Source organism: Ambystoma mexicanum, chromosome 12, assembly GCF_040938575.1.
Source record: "Ambystoma mexicanum isolate Mex_15411 chromosome 12, UKY_AmexF1_1, whole genome shotgun sequence".
NCBI lineage: Eukaryota > Metazoa > Chordata > Amphibia > Caudata > Ambystomatidae > Ambystoma > Ambystoma mexicanum.
Window position 1 is genome coordinate 48,863,053 of NC_090936.1, and position 21,246 is coordinate 48,884,298.

Below are 21,246 nucleotides of genomic sequence, written 5' to 3' on the forward strand. Positions count from 1 at the left end.
GAAAGATGCCACTTTCAAAAGAATGTTCATTTTGAAAGTGGGAATCACATTCCCATGTTGTGGTCTTGTGTTTAAGGTGCTCTTTCACTAAGTCTGATGGGCTTGAACTTCACTTGCAGAGGTGCTCATGTAAACGTGTGGCTTTACTTGTTTTCTAGAGCTGTGTTTAATATAATTTCCTTTGGCACCTAAAGCCTGTGAATCCCTCTGTATCTTTAAGGAATGGGCGTTGGAGGTCAGAATGGAAGTTTACCATCACCCCTTCTACCACGCAGCTGGTTGGCATCTTGAAAATCCAGGTATGTTACTCCAAGTTCAATCCGTCACCTGTGCTCAGTCACACTTTGTGCCTGGTATTTACGTGCTCATTAATCCTAAAATTCAAAATAGACTGGAGGCTATACACCAAAAATTGTGTTTGTATGTAGAGTTCTAACTTGTCTGCAGAAGATGCATTATACTCTTAAAAAATATGTTCTGTTTACTTTTGACAGGTTCATTATTATGAAGATGGAAATGTGCAGTTAGTGAGCCATAAAGATATACAAGAATCTTTACCAGTGTCTGTAAGTATCATAATATATTTTAGGTACCTGCATGTGTTCACAAAAAAAGTGCAGTGAGTGTGTAGCAAGTGCCAGGCCTTGCATTTCTTCTGAGGAAGCCATTGGCGAGGTTTGTCATCCTACATGCCACCACCTGTTGGTGGTCCAGAAGGGTTTGGTTTCTTTTTGCTTGGAATTTACTATTTCATCAGTCACCATAATACCTGCCTTGGTGTGTCCTCTCTAAAAGGTGTTCTGGTACTTCCCAGGTATGTTTGAGCTTTAAAATACCACACATGTAATCTTTAAAAGGCATGTGGTCTTTTGAAAGAAGTGTGTGATTTAAGTGAATATGCATCTCAGAATAGAGTTTAATACACCCCATACGTCTTGTGGTTTATTTGACTACAGCAGCCATAATGGACGCCTCTAATGGATGCCTCCTCTGAATGTGCAGCAACGTCCGGTGCTAAATGATTTTTTTTTCTATCGCTACATTGAGAGCTTTGTTAGTGCTTCGTTGACCTGGTTGGATAACTCAAAGCACTCGCCTCAGAGATCTATATGCAACTTTGTTTCTAGCTTAAATCACAATTCAAGTTAATAACTTGAATTAAGTTACATGTGGGTACTATAGAAATGAAAAACTTTGGGCCGTTCCTGCAGGCAAGAGAGGCAGCCGAGTGCCCGGAAGCCAATTGTAGGAGGGCTCAGGGTATTCAACTACTCGTCTAACTTCTGCATCCAGATATATGGTGAGGTGCTACATTATGGCCCTGTTTTGGGTTTAAAAAACATATTCTGACCTGGCTGCAAGCCAATTCAGGATATGCCTCTCCATGAAGGGCAGTTTGAGACGATCCAGGGGACTTGCTTGATGGCTAGAGCCGCTACAGTGCGGGGGAGGCGCAGGTATAACTAGCAGACACAGGTGCGATTAACGTGAAGCAAATATGAATGCGAAGGAGAATAAGCTACGGGGAGTAAAGGGAAAAAGTACCCTGAAAGCTATATGGGAGAAAATGGATATTGCACCTAAAAATGCAGGGAGAGGAGAACAATATCAAGGAGCGACGAACACTCGGGAGTAACGGTAACTTTCCCTGACTGAGGGAACTTAGATGATATTGTGTAAAATGTGAATATGGATGTTTCACCTGCTAGACACTGAAGTTCTTACTGTTTGCATGCACCCTTTATTCCCATGCAGTCTATGGTGATGCATTTTTATATCTTTTCTGCTGGCTAAAACGGCTTCGATGAGGGTGGCCTGTTATGGGAGAATTTACAGTGACATTTTTTAAAACAATACAATAAATGGCACTCATGTGGAGGGAGTCGGGCATTTAAATTACAAATGAAAATACCTAATCTCAACGATTTTTAAACGTGAAACAATAGCAACAGAGTTTAGTACAGTGCATTGAGGTGCACCTTCACTGTGGGTGATGCCTCGGGTTAGTCATATGGTTTGTTAAATACTGTTCACTCTTTAAATCCTTGCTAGTGGACGTAGAGCTCACACTGCGCATTTAGACTGCACACTTTAATGGAAACTGCACACCGTAATCACTAAATGCATTTCTGCCAAAAGAAACTTCAGACCAAAGCACGCTTTTACTATCTACTCGCACCAAAAATTACATGCATCAGCCGTTTTGGTTGTCGAAATTCAAATATTGAACAAATTTGAAGTGTAAAACAGGGCTATCAATTGGCCATCAATAGGGGTTACAGTTGTAAATAAATAAATACAAACACATGAATGTTAAAGGTATTTATATAGCGCACCGTCACCAACGGCGTTGGTCTCCAGGCGCTCAATGAATAAAATAAATAAATAAATAACTGGTTTAAATGATCAGGCCACCGAGAACTTGATGTTGTCAGCACTATAAATGCATCATCTGCTGTTAAATGTATAAGGACAGCAACACTGCCGAGAGGTTATGCAAGTTAATGTGACTGCTTTTCTCCATATGCAGTCCGCACCATTCTAAAACGTGTTTATAGTGAGAGGTTTAGGAATCTCCCTCCTCTGTTCTCTAAACTGATCATCCAGCCAATACCACTTTTAGGCACCAACTAACCACTCTGGTCCAAGCCACTGTTCGAATAAGGCATATATGTTACTCAAAATTAGCAGGATCACAAATCACTAAGCCGCAGCACAGGATTCGACTTCCACCAGTATTTATAGCACAAGGCAGAAGTTTAGGCAAATGGTGGCAATGCCTTGGTGAAGAGACCAGTCTTTCCCATGTTCAGTGTGGGTCTTAACCACATAAGATGATATAAATATTATGAGTGTGATACGGCTCCTGAAATCTGCTAAGTTAAGCATGTGGTCAAATGTCATACTGACTTTCTATGCATTAGGCTACTTGTTTTGCACATCCGTATATTATTTTAATCCTCATCTCATTGTTGAGGTCTGCAGTAGTGTGTAGTGATCTGGCCTACAGATTAGCTGTGAGTGTGAGGTCATCTGCAGTGGAATGTTTGTGTGGAATGTTAGTGTGGAGGTGTTCTGCTGGTGACGGTTGGAGAGGAGAGTGAAGCAGTGAGCTGAGAAGATGGGTGTGAGCCCGGTGTTTCCCGTGTCATCTTGTGTCCCCTACCATCCCTGTGTCTTGTGGGAGTTCAGGACATGGACAATAAAGAACCCGAGAACTTACCTTGATGTACTGGCGGTCCATCATTGTTACACTAGCGACGAGGATGGGATGGTAGGTGGACAGCCTCTTCTATGGCGCTGCTGGGGGGGGGGTGCTGCACTCCTGGAACACCACCCCCGGAACACCACCCCCGTGATGTCCCTCCCACACCCTGGCATGGTCTATGTCAATTTGGCCCGCCGCGCGCAGTTCGTGCCCCTTTTGGGTTCTCCTGGCGGTCATTTACTGGAGTTCCCTACATGGTGCGAGGGGCAACGGTTGCTGTGTTGAGTTTCAGCGAGGACAGCTGTTCTGTGGCAAGGATGGCGGCACGGGATAGGAGCCATCAACCAGACTGGCACTTTCTTGCCCTGGAGTGAGCTGGGCGCCGTTTTTGTTGCAGGCTGGTGAGCCGCTGTCAGGAGGAATAGCTGCACCACCTGAGTTCTGTCAGGTGAAGGTCTGAGCGCGGCTTGCAGTGAAGAAGAAATTGGAATGATCCGCGGTGCCATTCATCAGGAGGAGAAGTCCCTGTGTCTCCGGTGTACCGCTGTTGAGCCTGTCATCGCGCAGACCAGCTCCGCCCTTTTCAGGGGCCAATAGGAGTCCTTGCGCGTCGGCACCTGGGAGGTGTCCGCGCTGTCGGATCGGGCGGTGTGTGCGCGGCGGCTTCTGAGAAGTTTGCGCCGCGCCGTCGCATGAAGGGGCACATTCTGTGGACTCGGGTGTTTCTGCCCGTTCTTTTTTGTGTTCCGCTGCAGCGTGTGTCGCAGGAAGCTGCGTGGATGTGTCCTGAACGGCTTATGGATGTTGCCTGTTCGGGATCCTAACACAGACTGGTGACGTCACAGTTCGGATAGGCGTTCCCTGTGAGTCACGTGAGCGGTGGCCTTTGTTTTTCCTGCGTGTTACTGCTCACAGTTGTCCGGATGTTACGATGGAACTTTTTGGATTGTTTGTATATGAATATTGTCATGAGACAGGGGCTTTCTGTTTCACGCGTTCCTAGCCTCGTTTCCAGTGTTTCGGAAAGCAGCAGGGATGCCGAATGGAGCTTACGATGTGATCAGAGCACGCATCTCGAGTCAACCACTGAGTCTGGAGTGATTTTGTTGAGCGGCAGGTTCATGCCGGTCATTATTTTCGGAACTGCAGCAGTCGGAGCAATTGTTTGCAGTGTTCTTTTACTCCGAGTGGACAAGATTTAGTGTGAATTTGCTTGGTGTACGGCAAAGACATGGACCGTGTCAGGTCAGGTTAGTGTATCGGGCCGTGTGCATGTGGATGGGTGCATAGTACATGTTGTGGCCCATTTGTCCTAGAGGTATCTAGCACCCTTAATTAAATCCCGGGGGGGTGTCCTGAGTTAGGTGTTACTGAAGGCCGTTGTCAGGCCCCTGTGGTGTCCTTGTGTCGTGGCCTTTCATGGGAAATAGACCTCTGGTGTGGGTTTAGGTTTTCCTTTGCAACTCCCAGGCGAGGGGCTGGGGGTTTGAAATGCAATGGAATCTGCTATGTAATTGAATATGCAATTGAAATGTCTATCTCTTTGCTTTGTTTCATCTGGGGGGTGGAGCGTTGGTCCGGGCAATGTAACCCCAAGGAGTGTGGATTGGAGGTGGACTTACTTATGCAGGAAATGCATCGTGAACTTACTCGTGCACCGTGAACTATTACTTATGCGGGAAAATGCAGTAATGTCACTTTTCACCGAACAGTGACTTTCGTGCAAGTCGTTTTTGTGTGGTGCCCAGGAGCCCAAGCTGTTGTCATTGAGGGATGGGCTGGGGATCTTCATCATCCAATGTTTTCACATGTGATGTTTTGTTCACCTTCGAACATGTGATGTGTTTTCACGATGTTGCATTCAAATTCCATCCTTGTTATGCAATGTTACCAAATGGCATTTATGCATGCTTGATGTCGTCAGTGTTGGGGTGTGAATGTGTGTGCGTGTGCATGCTGTGGTTTGGCGCTCCTGTAGTCACGTGTTATTATAGCATTGGAATGTTTGCGCCTTGTATGAGTGGCGTTGTGGTTGCTGTGTGCTGTCATGGGTTGAGTTGTTTTGCCCGTATGTTTTGTGTCTTGAGTGCATGGTCAGGAGTGCCTGAGTCCTTGAGTAGTGCCTGGTTTAAGACGGGGTTGGTCGCTATGTTTTGGCACTCAGGGGTGTTGATCTCATTATCTTGAGTTTCCTTCTAACTGGTGTGTTCCAGGTTAGGTGGCAGTGGTGTTGTGTTAAGGTCTTTAGTGACTGATGGGACAGGGTAGGTCGCCATCGGCCCAAGCGGGTGTTGTTTCTGGTGCCTTAGGTTGCAGGGTTGGTCACCTTTGGTGTTCTTGTTCCGTCATTAGTGCCTGTGTTGTCAGGGTTGGTTGCTCTTGGCGTGGGTTGTGTCGAATTTTAGATCATTCATGGTTTCCGACCCATTTGGCTGAGATGGGTTACTATGGTTTGGAATTTAGCTTTACCAGTGTGTTTCCTGATTCCGAGTGTGGTAAGTCAGGTTGTCTCCTGGTGTGTTAAATAATAGTGTTTTGTAGGTGGATGGAATGACTAACGGTTTGTGCAGAGGAGCAGTATTGGGTTGTGGTTCTTCGTGTGGTTCCTCAGTCATTGTCATGCTTTTGTTTTTGCTTCCTTTTCGGGGCGGTTGGTTAGTGCTCGGAGGGGCAGCTCTGAGACTTCGGGGTGGCAGACTGAAGTGAAAGTTGATTTGTGCTAAGGTGGGTAAGTTAGTTAGGGGAGTTGTGTTAGTGTTGGCTAACACTAGTTTGGCTAGGGGTGGCAGCCCTAGGTCCTGAGGGGCAGCTCGGGACAGGCACAAGTGCTCTGTTTGTTATTTTGTGGCCTTGCGGTGTGGACCGATGGAGGGGTGAGTTGTTTTTAGGTTGCATGCCGTTGGCACTTTCTACTTGGTCCGAGGGTGTCCTGCAAATGTTGTCCTTTCCTGTGGTTCCCATTATTGGTGCTACCAGGGTTTCTGCACATAGGCGGCCGCTGTGTTGCGGAATTCTGGTAGTGTGTTGTGTTGGGGTGTTAAGGTCTTGTGCTGGTCACATTACCTTGTCATTCTTTTGTTTTCCCATGGAGGGAGTGGTGTAGTAACTGGCTTTGTGTTTCTAAGGGGAGGAGAAGTGTAGTAATATGGCCTACAGATTAGCTGTGAGTGTGAGGTCATCTGCAGTGGAATGTTTGTGTGGAATGTTAGTGTGGAGGTGTTCTGCTGGTGACGGTTGGAGAGGAGAGTGAAGCAGGGAGCTGAGAAGATGGGTGTGGGGGTGAGCCCGGTGTTTCCCGTGTCATCTTGTGTCCCCTACCATCCCTGTGTCTTGTGGAGGAGTTCAGGACATGGACAATAAAGAACCCCGAGAACTTACCTTGATGTACTGGCGGTCCATCATTGTTACATAGTGCACACACTGAATGTATCCACTGTAAGCCCATGATATCCATTTTTTGAGTCACCAAGAGTCTGATGTGCTTGTCCCATCAGAAATCATGGATAGAGACCATTTACGTGCGACTGTGAATAAGCGCTAAGCACAGTGAAGGTAACCTAATAGATGGTCCTTACTAAATACATAATGCAACCACTTGGCCAGAAGAATATAATAGATGTAGCTGGATAGTCGGCTAATGTTGAGAATAACTCATTACACATGCACAGGAAGGGTATAAATTGCCTCGAAACGAAAGAATGTTCTAATGAGTAATCAATATTAGCAAAATTCAGTATACAGAGATATTATTTAGTCTAATAATTATTTGATTTGGAAGATGTTTGCTCACTTACTAGATCCCTAATGTCAGAACTGTTATGAGATGTTTGACTTGTGACTTTTAAGAAAAGTTGTATAGCACCTCTGCATGAACTTCGCCTATGATATGCTAGCCTCCAGTTTGTGGGTACGAGGCGGTTAATATATGATGCAGTATGTTTTATTTATAGCCCTTATTGCCATTATAGGAATTTTAGTTCAGTACTGAAGTAAAGACGGGGAGGCACACTAATTGAGTTGAAATAATGGGGGTGTGTGGATAGTGATTTTGGCAAATATACAACAAGGTTATACCCTAGAGGATTGATTTAGAATTAGATGGGGACTACATGATGTAAAATTACAATACCAAATTGTCCAGTGGGGGTTTTATAGACCGCTCATCATATGTCCCCATCAAAAAGAGCATACCAAGAGGATGGGAACTGGGTGATGTGGGCCATGGTCATGGTTATTGTAAGGTGCAGTGTTTAAATGTTTCAATTAGGGGTTACTCCAATAAGAGCAGGTGAGAGTTACTGGTGGTTAACAAGGATACCTTTGCACGTAATGAGCATAAAGGTCCTGATCCGCTGTAGGTACAATGGGATGATTATATTTGCAAGACCTCATAATACTGGATGAGAGAGTGAGAGGAAGGTGGACCAGAATAAAATGATATAAATGGGTGAGTGGTGGAACCTAGTGAGGGTATAGAAGAGATGTTAGTGTTCACAATTTCACCACTATTATTAGGGTCGAATGTATATAGATGAAAATTTGAATTCATATATACTCCCTGTAAGTTATGATGTTAGGAGCAAATGGATGAATGATGAAGAACGCAATGAAATAGCATAATCGATTGTGAATGAACATTGTAATATAGAGAGAAAGAGTAGAAGAAGAGATGTGGTTGAATAACTTCATTAATGGACGCTGATTGTCAGGAGTCTTGGGTTCAGAATATGATTTTTACAATACAGAAAGATGCTTTGAAATTGTTCAGTCTTCTTTGGGCTGACATATGTCATTTAAAAACGTTTTTATTGTGTTTTTGTGTTTTGTTGGTTGGTTATATGTAATGAAACAAAGGCAGATGTGGTGTTTTTGCAAGAAACTCATCTACTGGGCGAGACAAGGAAATACCTAACTAATAATAGATATCCCTATGAATTATCAAATTGCCATCTTTCAAAATTGAGAGGAGCTGGCATTCTTTTTAAGAAGGAGCTAATCTTTATAATAAAGTGGTCGTGGATGAAGGGAAAGAGGCAGAAAGTCAGATGCAGCAACGTACCAGAGAGGTATGGTAAGACAACCAGTAGTCTGGGGAGTTCTTAATCCACTGTATCAGAATCCGTGGCAATGGAATCCTTAGGAACAGGACTAACGCCACCGGCATGAGGACGCATAGCCTAAGCTGGCATCAGTCCCTAGTTCCCACAGGCCACCGGAACCCGACGGCACGCGGACGCCTAGAGCAGAAGAGTAGCACGCACTCAGGAAGTCTCTAGTCCGTGTTTGATGTGCAGGGTGTCAATCTAAGCAGAACATGAAACGGAAACGAGGTCGGCAACTGTCGGGCAAGTTCAGTACAAAACGTGAGGCGAAAACACTCCTTTAACTGGTCCGGGTCAAACAGAGAATAGGCAGTCCAAATTGAATTGAGAAGCAAGGCAAGGTAGATTTTGGAAAGCAGAAGGTCGGCAACAGTATCAGCAAAACAGAAGGGCAAGGCATGAGCAGAATCCAGGGACAAAACGAGGGTCCGAAACGTGAGCACTGATTTAAACAAGAACGCGAGGAAAGCAGCCGTAATGCAAAATCGGAAGCATCGTGGCAAAGCAGGTAGAGGTTTAAATAGTGGTCACATGACCCAGCCGTGTTCCAATGAGAGACGCGTTGCATGGAGAGGCCGCCAGCATCTCCATGGCAACCTCCAACGCTTTTGCAATCGGGAATGCCCAGTAATGAAAACCTGATGCGGGGCCCAGAAGAGGCGCTGTAAAGAAAGCATCTTGTGAGCCTGGATTTCTTTTGTGAAGCGTGGGTTAAGTTTCTTCTTGTTATTAACCCCTGATGGATCACTCAAAGCAACGAGACCTGGCTTAATGCAATAAGAAAAAACGCGGTTCCTGACAGCTGACTTACCGTGCTTTCAATTTGTTTCATAGGAAGTTCTAGTGAGACCCCACCATCCAAGTGGTGTTTTCAACACGGTGAACATCTGTCTGTAAGGGTGTTCCACAATTTATTTGTACCTGTAAATAAATGTGCATGGAGCTGTAAAATGATCATCTGTTCTATGTTAGGCAAAACAAAAACCTCAACAGTGCAGACTGAATTTGAACAGCCCCTTACCCTGCTTCAGCAGTCGTAGGGATATGGAGGCACGTCTCCAGCAGAGCAATTTGCAGACTACCTGTAAATCAATGTATACCATGGATAGATACACGTCTGTCTGTGTCTAGGAAGCTCTGTGTACCAAAAATGGAGCATAGGGTGTTTCTTGCCCTACATGTGCAGGGAAAACGGAGTCCTCTATATTGGATCGCGGGACCTTGGAAACAGCTACCGAGTTACTGTCACTGGGGTCTGCAAGAAAAGTTCTGTTTTTGGCCCATCGGCTTGTAACACTCCAATCTACAAATACAATTAAAGAGAGTCTGCATTTGGCTGCCTACTGTGCCTGGGCAATGTTTCACTGATGCTTTCAATGATAAAAGATAAGCGGGCTTGCCTCCGTGTGATCGGCAAGCAACAAAGATAATCAGGCTTGCCTCTGTGTGACCAGTAAGCAACCCGTTTTTTATGTATTTGCCTCGACCAGCTTGCCAGATGCGGGGCTTTAAGAAGCTTGTATCTGAAGTTATCAAAGGAGGAGCTTACCTCCTTATGGTGTCGGAGTTGGCGATTCTGCAACCTGGTGCTTCGTATACGATACGTATGTACCAGATGTTCTCTCCGGTTTCTACTTTTCTTAAATGCGAAAAGTGGTTTCTTGGCCAGAGTGTGCGTTTCAAATCAGGTGCCAGTGTTTATTAATTGTCCTTTTTAAGATGTTACTATTAGGACTGTTTGTGGACTGTATGTTACTAATATGACTGTAGAGTTTTAGTTTCAGGGACTCTTTAGTTTTGGTGGTCAAACCAACTTCTCTCGGGGTGTTAGCTGCTCTTTTTGATGGTCCTTTAAGGACCATGTTTCATGAAGGTTTCTTGTTCTTTGCAGTGCCTACAAATCCGTAGGAACTGCACAAAACAAGAAACCTTCATGAAACATGCTGAAAATCTCTAACAAAGATTACTACGAAGACGTTACCATAAATGGACCATCAAACAAACCCGAAAAAAAGCAACTAACACCCAGAGGGAAGTCTGTTTGACCACCAAAACTAAAGTGTCCCTGAAACAAAAACTGTAGTCATATTAGTAACATACAGTCCACATAAAGTCCTATTAGTAACATCTTAAAAAGGACAATTAATAACCACTGGGACCTGATAAAAGACGTAGGCACCCTGGCCACTTTTCGCATATAAGAAAAGTAGAAACCTGAGAGAACATCTGGTACATACGAGAGATGAGACCACAAACCACCATAGAGAGAACATGGAACCTTCCACCTGTAAAAAGCCACCACAAATGAGGGAAGTGTGTAGCCTATGAATTTACTGACAAAAAACTGACCTTTGACTGTCTGTCCTTTTGTTATGAATGTGTAATGTCCATACATGTTTATGGTATGTGATGTTTTTCACTTATTTTCTGTATAAATACAGAAGTATGGCCCTCTGTGGTCTAAAAGAAGACTTCTGAATTGTCACTTGATTCTTTATGTGGGTTCGGCTTGGGATCGTCCTCACCAATTGTGTTTATATATATCTTAGACTGCCTGGAACAGTCAGGGAAAAGCCAGGACCCCCTTTTCTCATCAATGCAGTGCAACAAATCAATCTACTTGCGCTGTGAAGCATTTTCACCACAATTTGGGAATGTTTATAAAACTTCAAAATAAATTCCTCCTAGTGTACATTTTGTTTTCTGTTGATGAATTATAAGAGATTAAACATAGGTTTGTTATGTGGTTAGAATGGACTGGATTGCTGCAGCCAGTCTGGTTAAGTGTTATGCCTGTGGCATGGCATTTTGTTATTAGCCGTAAAGGTAGACTGGCTTATATTGTTGCAAACACTCTGGTTATTTCTGACTTTGCCATGGCAATTTTGTATTGGGTATCACGGTAAAGCAAACGGCGGTTTTGTGACTACACTGGCTGACATTGGGGCAACTAGTCTGGATATATTTTCTAACTGCTGCATGACATTTTTTACCAACGAAACCAACAGAAGCATGTTCTTATGGTAATTCTGGCCTGCATGGGCATGTATAGGCACAACCAGCATGAAATTGAGTTGGAAAAGTTTGTGCTCTGTTGTTGACTTGCTTCTATTGGAATTTTCCATATGTTGCCCTACAGAACCAAATGTAAGATGGTTTTTGACCCACTTTTTCACAGAAAGCATTATGTAAAATGCTCAATTTTAACCCATTATTGTTTTAAGAGGGGAGGGGGGAGAAGAACCCTGTCGAACCCCGTTTGGTTGCTGCTGGCTCTTTCACTGCTTTCAGAAGCTTACGCATTTTCGAGGGAAAGATTTACACCCCCACAGCCACAATTAAAATTCACCAGCCGCCACTACATTGTGGCCTTATCAACTATGGGTCTGAGATTTTAAGTGGGATGGGGGAGCCACTTGCAGTTCTAGATGGGGGATCCTCCCAAGATTGCCAGCCAATTTCTAAGACACAGCTGCCTACTGCTAGGAGTTCCACAGATACACGCTCTTTCAGAGAGACTCGGCCACATCTTAACGAATTTTCCAGCCACGTGGTCTCCTCCCAAATGCATGCACACTGCATGTAAAGCATAGTAGAGGCCTCAACTGTAGAGTTGCTCTAGGAGTTGTGATGCATCTGGGCAATTCATCCCTTCTTCCCAGGGTGGAGATTTGAGGTTAGGGAGGTGAGCAAATCAAGCAAGAGCCCCCCCCCCCAGGGGTCTGAGAAAGTGGGCACTCACTGCGAGTACTCTCCTCCAGAGGACAAGGACTACCATTCCTGCCTATATGGGAATAGAAAATATTGATTTTTTTTTTTTTTTTTACTGTGGATTAGCATGCCCAACATACTAACATTACTCTCAGATATTTGGCGGAGGCACTGCTGGGATCCTTGTGAAGACAACACCGGATGGAGGTCAATACGCCCGTGGGAATACACCAGCGAGAATAAAGAGACGAGGAAGCTGGAATGAAGCAAGAAGAATCCTACGCGGAGGCGAGCCTCTTACGTGAGTAAGACCCAGAGGAGCGGAGCCACACTACATCTCAGAGCCAACGGTAGCGTGGAGAGAGAGAGCCGACCGAGAGAGAGACGCCGAAAGGCTGTCGTTTAGCTCCAAACCGGAGACAGACTGGGATGAGGTGCGACCACACAGATGAGAGATGCCGCAACAGGAAAACCAAATCCCTGGTCTCTATGCAAAAATTATAGCGACTGCCAAGCTGGGCAGGCCATGGGTAGCGAGCACTCCAGAGAAGGTAAGGCCGAACGGAGGGATGGATGGTTACGTCTCCGAGTTGAGCAAATCTTAAAGCAAAGGAGTGTGATGAATGTGGTGCAGTCATCACTGATCTCCTGGCAGTAACTTCCTCTCATGTGGCCATGGGACAGCAGCCGCTACCTGATCCTGACCCTGGGGGCGGCTATAAGAGGGAGGATCACAAGGGAACGGAGACGGCCTCTGGGGAGGTTTCATGGCTCCATTGGGTGAGACATGGTATCCCCGATTTTCTCTTGAAAATATCCTCCCTATGTCTGAAACCCTCATGGCCTTTGTCATGCATCTACTCCTTTTCCTATGAAGAACAGGGAAACCCCTCTCATTAAATCTATAAACCAACCTACCAATCTGATGGAATCACTGAGAAAGAAGCTGCTAAGCGAAGAGGCGCTGCAGGAATGTCAGGAGTCGGTGAGGGAATCCTGGGTGTTTGCAGATGGAGAAAAGCAGCTTTTCCCTTACTGTAGCCAAGAAGAAAACCGGCGTCTCAAGCAGAAGCCACAGAGGACCGGCGAATGAAGAGAAGGCGGCCGTGAGGAGAAGGAAGACTGGAATTCTTCATCAGCAGACCATGATAGAGAGAAACGGCGCCGGCGACGAACGGTGAGTCCACCCAGGCAATTTCAAGTGTGTGAATCGGAAGCCCTGGCAGGAGAGTAAACCAGGCAATTTTCAAGTGTATGAATCGGAAGTCCCGGAGGGAGAAAATACCAGGCAATTGGAAAGGATTGTGTTAAACAAGAAAAAAGAAACCAAGTTTGTGAAGCCATACAGTTTTTGTCTGCAATTGTGGTAGTTGACCTAGCGAGGCCCAAAGAAAGATTGTATACTAAAACCTCAAGGAGCAAGGAAGAATCCAGGGGAAGGGAACTATCCTCTGGAACCAAGAATCCTCTTCTCTGAAGAACTTTGTTGGAATCGTTGATTCTTTATGAACACTTTTTCAGAACCTTCCAAGTTTAAAGCAATTTCCCTTTTCACCCTATAGTTTAGTTTGTAGTGTGAGGGTCAGAATAGAACTTTGGAAACAGGCCAGTTTTGTTTTTGACATCCTGACATGGGCAGATCCTTAGTTTTGGTTTTAGGTTGTAAGTTCCTTTTAGAGCAGGGCTAGAGAGGCCTTTTCGCATCCCCTTTTATTTTCAATAAGAATCTTTAACCAAAAACATTTCAAACCTGTGTCCGACCTTCATTTCCGACTCCTCACAGGGGCGCTTAACTAAAAAGAGTTAGACAAGAAGCTGGAGAATCCAAAAGGGTAACGGGAGCCAGAGAAACCCTAATGAGTTGAGCCAGTTGGAGGATCAGAAGGCTTTGAGGAGCTCTAGGAAATAAACATAAATAAATTAGATAATGTCTGAGTTGGTGGAATTGTGCTAAGAAAATAATGTTTCCTTTTTAAGGAACTGGAACCATTGGATTTATGTAAAGACTGTACAAACTAGTTATAATGAAACTGAAGAGAGGATTGACAATCTTAATTTGACGAACTATGAAAAACCCATGTTAGACGGATGAACAGTACTTAAGAGCAACTTTGGCCAGAAGAAGCCAGAGTGGAAGGGCTATGGCTCTGGCAAATTATTATGCTCAGTTTCTCTAATAGTGACAGGGCCAGATAGAGGTTAGGTTTCAGACCAATGACTATTTTTGATTTGGACAATTGACGAGCACCCTTTGTTTAGGCAGGGAGAAACCTTTATAGCGATAGGGACTGGTATGCATTTTCACTTTATTTTCCAATAAACAACTTTGAAATGTTAATCTCTGGTCTGATTCCTTCTGCTTTGCCACAGAGTCCATACACTTTTTTATCCCACGCATTGATAAGTTTACATGTATAGCTAGTGGCTGATGCCGTTGTGTTTACCTGCTTGTTCAGGTTCAGTGCTGAATCCCAAGTAGACACCAAAGGTTTTTACCTATTTGGAGACTTGAATGCTAGTACCGTCAATGTTGAAGGATTGGAATTGCTTGCTAAGTTTGTTCAGTCTACCAGTCGAACCTATGAGGAATAGCTCTGTCTTCTCATTAAGACACAGACCAAAGGTGGCCATCCAATTTTGTATAATGAGGTAGATTTTATTCAGGAGTGCCGAATCGGTGTCATAGTGACCTGTGATGGGAATGAGAATCTGGGCTTCGTCTGCATAATTGGTGTAAGTGACACCCAGATAGTCAAGGTCATCGAAGAGCAGTTTGGTGAACATGTTGTACATTGTGGGGGAGACGCACGATCCCTGGGGTACTCTGCAGGTTACTGGTGCTGATTCTGCTGATGAGGTGGGAGAGAACACTCTCATGGAACGGTTATCCAAGAAGGATTGGATCTAGGCTGTGGCTTCCAACAAAACATGTGCAGCTGAGGACAGATGATTACCTAGCACTTTATGGTCAACCAAGTCAAAGGTGGATGACAAGTCCAAAAGGAGGAGATGGGATAATTTGCCCTTGCACGTTAGCTCATCCATCTGGTTCTTTAGGTCGATGAGAACTGTTTCAGTACCATGTCTTGATCTGAAGCCTGATTGGCGGAGTCCTAGTAATTTGTTGTCCTCCAGGTATGTTTGAATCTGTAGGTATGCAGCTTTATCTAATATCTTCAATAGAAATGGGACAGTTGCTATAGGTTTGTAGTTTGTGGGAATGCTAGGGTCCGGATTCAGTTTCTTTAAGAGGGGGGAGTACCCACGCGTCTTTAAGATTGATTGGGACTGTGCATGCTTTGAAGGAGGTGTTGATTTGATTAGTAATGAATGGCACTAGAACCCTAGTTGCGGCTTTAATTATGGGGTCTGGGCAGATGTCCCCTTGGTATCTGGATGGTTTGAGTGATGCTATTATGTTCTCGACTTGGAGAGTAGTACCTTAGGTGAATTTAAACTGGTTGACCTGTTTTATTGGACTCTTTGGTGCTTCCTGGGGCGGTAGGTCGTTGGGTGAGAGCTTTATTTTTTTATCTTCAATTTTTTTTGGAGGACTGATAATTTATTGCAAAGTGCGATTTGGATGTTGGTGCACCAAGTCTTGTCTTAAGTACACATGTCGGTCAAGGGAGAGGGATCTACCATTTCAATGCAACACACACTTCTTCTCCATCCACCTTCAAACGTAACTACACTAGACCTCTCTGCAGTTACTTATACTATTATTGTTACATGCACTGCTATGCTATGCTAGTTTCTCTCTTCTCAAACTATGGTCTTGGCAGTAGGTGTTCTACAAATACAACAGAGAAGCATGGAGAGTTTTGAGCTGGAGGAGTGAAAGCAAGATCTGGGTTACAGATGAAAACAAGGAGAGGAAAACGTTGGACGGAGAACCAGAACGACAACAGCAGTTCAAAGTAAATAACCACCATTGGCCACGCAAACTAGGTGTGAGGGGTCCAAAATGTAAGGCGGGCAACTTTGTGAAGGTTTTTCAAAAGAGATTTTTATGAACTCAAAAAGTTGGATAAACGCCTCGCTTCCCTGTCTAAAATAAACTAAAGGAAATACTTAACAAAAAGGTTTCTGTCCCTCACACTTGATGCACAATAATCAATTAGGAAATATATGGCAGTTTAACAGCAACAAATATAACAGTACTAGCAGAAGAAACCTGTTCTCCGAACGGGTTGTGTAGACAGAAATAACACTGATCCTGTAGGTCGCTCTTCTGATTCGTTTATCAGATGATGTGCTTTTCTCCCTGAAGTAAACTGCATTACGAATGGGCGCGTGTGGCTGGCTGACATACACCGGAGCAGACGTTGGGTGGGTGGGGGAGTCGGGGAGGCGCGAGTTGGTGTACTTCTACATGCTGGGACCTTCTGTGCCCACCTGTCGCCTCACCCTGGCGTGGTGCAGTTCATTGCAGTGCAGATATCTTGGAAACCGGGCATCCTAGGGCCTGTCCCTCAAGTTTGTTTCTTCATGTTGGGACCAGTCTTTCTACAACCACATTGATGTTTCGCCGATTTGAGGCAACCGTCTCATGTGTGACGGTGCTGAAATCCAGGGAAAGAAGTGGGGTGTCTAAAACCCATGTAACCAGTCATGTCCAGATGGTCCTAACAGGAAATTATGCAAAATCTGGTGCAGATTGGTCAAACAGTGTGGAATTGAATAGGGAACAATGTTTAGCCACAAATCCTGCCACAAACGAACTTTCAATTTAATATATATAGATAAGTCACATCACAATAGCTGCGTCTTCTGATAACGTGGCTGAACTTCCTCTCCCCATGTTCAAGCAGGTCTTTCTTTAAATGTTCAAAAAGGATAATGAATTCCTGCATCATAACGAAAAGTTCCACTTTAGTTCTCTTTCTAATCCAATTTGACAACACAAAGTTCCAACCTGGATTCCAATGATCGTTCACAATTGTTTAACAAAGCTTTCCTCTTTTCACTTGTCGTCAAGGTCTGGAGATTGCTTTTGGCCATCAACAATAAATAGTTTAGAACTTCATTCACTTCAACACAAATGTCTTTGTCAAGATATTTTGGCACCACTTTAGCTTAAGTTCTACTTCATCAAAAACAGACATCCACTAGTAACCTCTTTAACTTCAACACAAATGTCTTTGTCAAGATATTTTGGCACCACTTCGTCTTAAGATTTACTCCACCACAGTACTTTGTATCCACCTGGTTTACTGTCATGCCATGTTTACCACTTCTACAACACTCTGCTCTGGTGTATTTGTGCCTAAACAGAACCAATGGTTACAAATGCTCTTGATCCGGTATACTCCCCTGCCAGCCAAGATAAACTACTGTGGTTGTCTGTGCAGGTATACTCTGCCCGAACAGAACCAATTGGCACAAACATCTAGGACCTGGTATACTCTCTTGTCAGGCTCAACCATTACCCCCAAGGACTTCTGTGGTAAGGGTCAACTTAAAAGGTTTTAACAATGTCTTCTGCTTCACACAATTGGGTTTAGAACTATCTTCAAGTGATAGAAGAATCACACTGGTGCTATTTATTACACCTGAGTGTTTGCCACACACAAGACATGCAATGCTTCCTTCCTCCTGAACCTCTTATCAGAAGGGCAGCCCTCCTGCCAATCATGTTCCACCCTTGTAGTATTAACCAAATGCTGATTACTCTTTCTCTTCTTCAAACTTATTTGTCAATGAGGGTTTAAAACATTCATCTGCACCTGGGCAATATTCTATATATATATATATATATATATATATATATATATATATATATATATATATATATATATATATACTCACACTCACACTCACACTCACACTTTGCTTAGGCAACCCTGGTTGTTTTTCAATTGCCTTAATGTGCGTCCCTTTTGGCTATGGCAATAGTAGCGTGTTCCTTTTTTGAGAAACTGCCCCTTCGTGTGTTTGGATGTTATAATCACCCACTATAGCACAATCACCACCTTCTGGTGGGACCTTTAAAAGTCTCTTATGATATGATAGGTTATTTATAACGCGCTTAATACCCAGAGGTCTCTAAGCGCGGATCTGGGGATCGAACCTGTGGTGCTCCGTGTCGTCTTGCTTCCAAGGCGAGCACATTGCCCCTGAGCTATCCTCCCGAAAACAGGGTGCTATATCCCAAGACCCAGAAGGGTAGAATTGTAAACATTGGGTTCAGACAAGGTAACAAGGAGCAGGCAATTTACTTGCTTTCTAACTATTAATGAAGTGGTTGACGCATGAGCAAATTTAAAGTGAACATTTTTCAAAACTACACATATAACGCACTGAAAAACAATCAATCTGAAGGCATAGGCGCCCAAGGCCTATGGGCACCAGCACAGAGAGTAAGGGTTGAGTGACAGGAGCCTCCCTGTCGATACCTTCTTTTCATTCTGAAGAAAATAGGGTTAATACGCTAGACCTACCTCTAGATGGTGCAATATGCATAATCTGTGAATCTAAAGGGAGACCAGCAGCAGAATGGATATACTTGATACGTAATGTTTGTCATGTAGGATACTGCTGCAAAGCCTCTTGTCTTATTTTTGTACATTCACCTTTTAAATGAACAGAACAATCGATCTCATCTGTTAAATAGCGGATGCGTTGGAAACAATGGTGTTCTCTTAGGTTCTGCCACAATCCAAATAGTTTATTTATGTATAACGAAAAGTGTTCTGAAACAAGAAGGCAAGTTGGGCAATAGCTTTCTTTCAACCAATTAAATTGGTTAATTTATATAAAGGAATCTAAAACTGGATAAAGAAATTTATAAGAAAATAGGAATAAATATTTCTTAGCATATGTTTTATTTGAAATAATGAAATGACCTTTGCAGTGGCTCAACACTCCAAATCCTTTGTCATCTTACAGGGAGTATTGAGGCATAAAAGAAAGATGGAGGGATAGCAGTTAAAAGAACTGATTAGGGGGGCGTGGTTAGGCACGCCATCATGAAGACGGCTGCCTGAGTGTCTCTGGCATCATGAGGGCAAAGAAACTCATTGCAACCCTCTCTTGGCACCCCAAACTATGTGGAAATGGTGTGGTTCCCCTCCTGAGCCCCGTGGCCGTTGCTGGGTGCAATTTGGAGTTCGAGGAGGACGGCGCCCTGAAGATTGCCTCTGATGGGGTGTGCCTGGCCTGCTGCACTGGGCACGTGAAGTTGTGCTGCGCTGCCTTCGCGGCTACAGCTGGTGTCCTGTGTCTGAGCCGCCCTGAGCATGTAGCCGCCTTGTTGGTGTGTCTCCGTGGAGCTCCGGAGTGTGTGGCGCTGGCCTTAGAGGAAGGAGAGAGGTTGGGTGCGTGCCACCTTGGAGGCTCTGGGGCCTGCGTGTGTGTAGTCAGCGACTCCTGTGTTCCCCGCCTACCCGCCTAGAACGGACCGGTGAGTCACCGGCACTGTGGAGCCTGGGATTGAGGCTTTGGGAGTGGGCCCCTGTGCCTCTTGGATATGCTGGACATCACTGTAGGGTGTGTGGGGCATGCTGACTTGCCTGTGACTCCCCTTATGCTGTCTCCTATACAGCATTCTCATGCAGTGTGACCTCTCCCACAACAAGATGCAGTGGAAAACTAATGCAGGGGAAAAGCCATAATGCCTCCAAAAAGTGAATGGTGTGCTCCAGAGGGCTGTGGCGATGATGGTGTGGGAGGACATCCACTGTGGTAACATTGTCCTTGGACTAGCTGGGGTGGGGATCTTACGCTGCAGCCTGCTTCTACACTGCATGGGGCCCAGAATATTTGATGTGAAGCCGGTTTAGAGGTTTGCTGTATTGGGTTCCCCATGCCCAGTTGGATTTGTGAAGTGGGCACGAAGACTTCCTGATGCGGCTCCTTGAGCAGCCATGTTGGGCCACCTCATGATCTGCCCCAGCTCTGTGCACAATTCTACCGCGAAAAGGTGAAGGGATCGCCTCCAAGCTCGCTAGTCTCCCTGTTTGCTGAGCTTTATATATCCAGTCTGCAGTCTCTTCCAGCGCATTGCCACTCATCTCTAGCTACTGAACTCCTGGCTGAGAGTTTGGCACTGATATTGGCATACCGGCATCCTCAGTTTAGTTGCCACGCTGGTCTGCCCTATGCCTACTGGGAGGGGTTCTGGGAGGGGCGTTGGGTGTGCCTATACTCAGGATTGATCACCTGCCTGGGCAAGCTGTGCTTTGTTTTGCACTCTTTTGGAACTCTGTCGTCCTGGCATAGCGGTGGCCATTGTTTGCATTGCCTTGGAAGTGTAGCCCCAGTCCCTTAGTGGTGCAGGTATTGCAGTGCCTTCTAGGTCTGACATTTCTGAAACTCCTAAGCCAGGGAAACAAGGTGATATCTCCACAATGCCGCAGTCCTCAGACAAGCACAAGCGTACTGAGGTAGTTGCGGCCTAGGTCCATGTGGTTGACCCACTCCCAGGTATGCTCACGCAGATGTTACCAAGTCGGACCTGTAGGGTCTGTTGGCCTGAAATCCGCAAATAAATCCACAAGAGCACGGAGGAACTCTGCCACAAGATGCTGGCACTAGGTGAGCGTTTTGGACGCTGAGCACCGGGTGTCGGAGGCGGAGGATACACTCTGTGAGCAGTCCTGTGAGGTGGCGAGTGCTCCAACTGAATTGAGGCCTTGAAAGCCCCTGTGATGCCCTGGAGGTCAAACGGGAAGATGGGCAGAATTGCTCCCACAGAAATAATATTCGGATACGGGGCCTCTCTGGTGGGGTGCTTGATGACCTACCTACCTTTTCCAATCCATTCTTGGTTTGCTTGAGGATTCTGAGAATGAGCTTGACAGAACTCACTGAGTCATAACCCATGCCACTCTGGCCCAGGACAAGCCTGCTGATGTTGTCCCGGGTCCACTTCTTTAAACTAAAGGAACGTGTAATGGCTGCTGCTCGACTCTTGTCTTCCATCTCAACATGTCACTCTACCTGTACCAGGATCTAGCATCAATGACTTCGGCAAAGCAAAAGGCACTGCGCCTACTGACTGAATGGTTGTGCACCGGGAAAGTGCCGTACAGATGGGGTTTTGCAACTGCGCTCTACTTCTCTCATCAAGGGAAACGCTGGGTGCTGCAAACACTGAAGGATGCAGAGAGTCTGCTGAACTCAGATGGGGCAGGCGGGGGAAGCCCAGAGGATGAGAGGGGGATGAGCCTGGTTCCTGGCTTGGTACCCTCGCAGAAGTGGCAGAAAGTGGGCAGGGGGAGG

General features: G+C 45.1%; 1 protein-coding gene across 1 annotated transcript in view; it reads left to right on the forward strand.

Moving 5' to 3' along the window:
* The window catches only part of CAPZA2 (capping actin protein of muscle Z-line subunit alpha 2), a 175,919-nt gene that overhangs the window by 134,651 nt on the left and 20,022 nt on the right, over positions 1 to 21,246 (forward strand). Inside the window, exons 7-8 of the mRNA XM_069627932.1 lie at positions 221 to 299; positions 495 to 566. Of these exons, the coding sequence (XP_069484033.1) occupies positions 221 to 299; positions 495 to 566 (151 nt within the window). The remainder of the gene's footprint in view (positions 1 to 220; positions 300 to 494; positions 567 to 21,246) is intronic.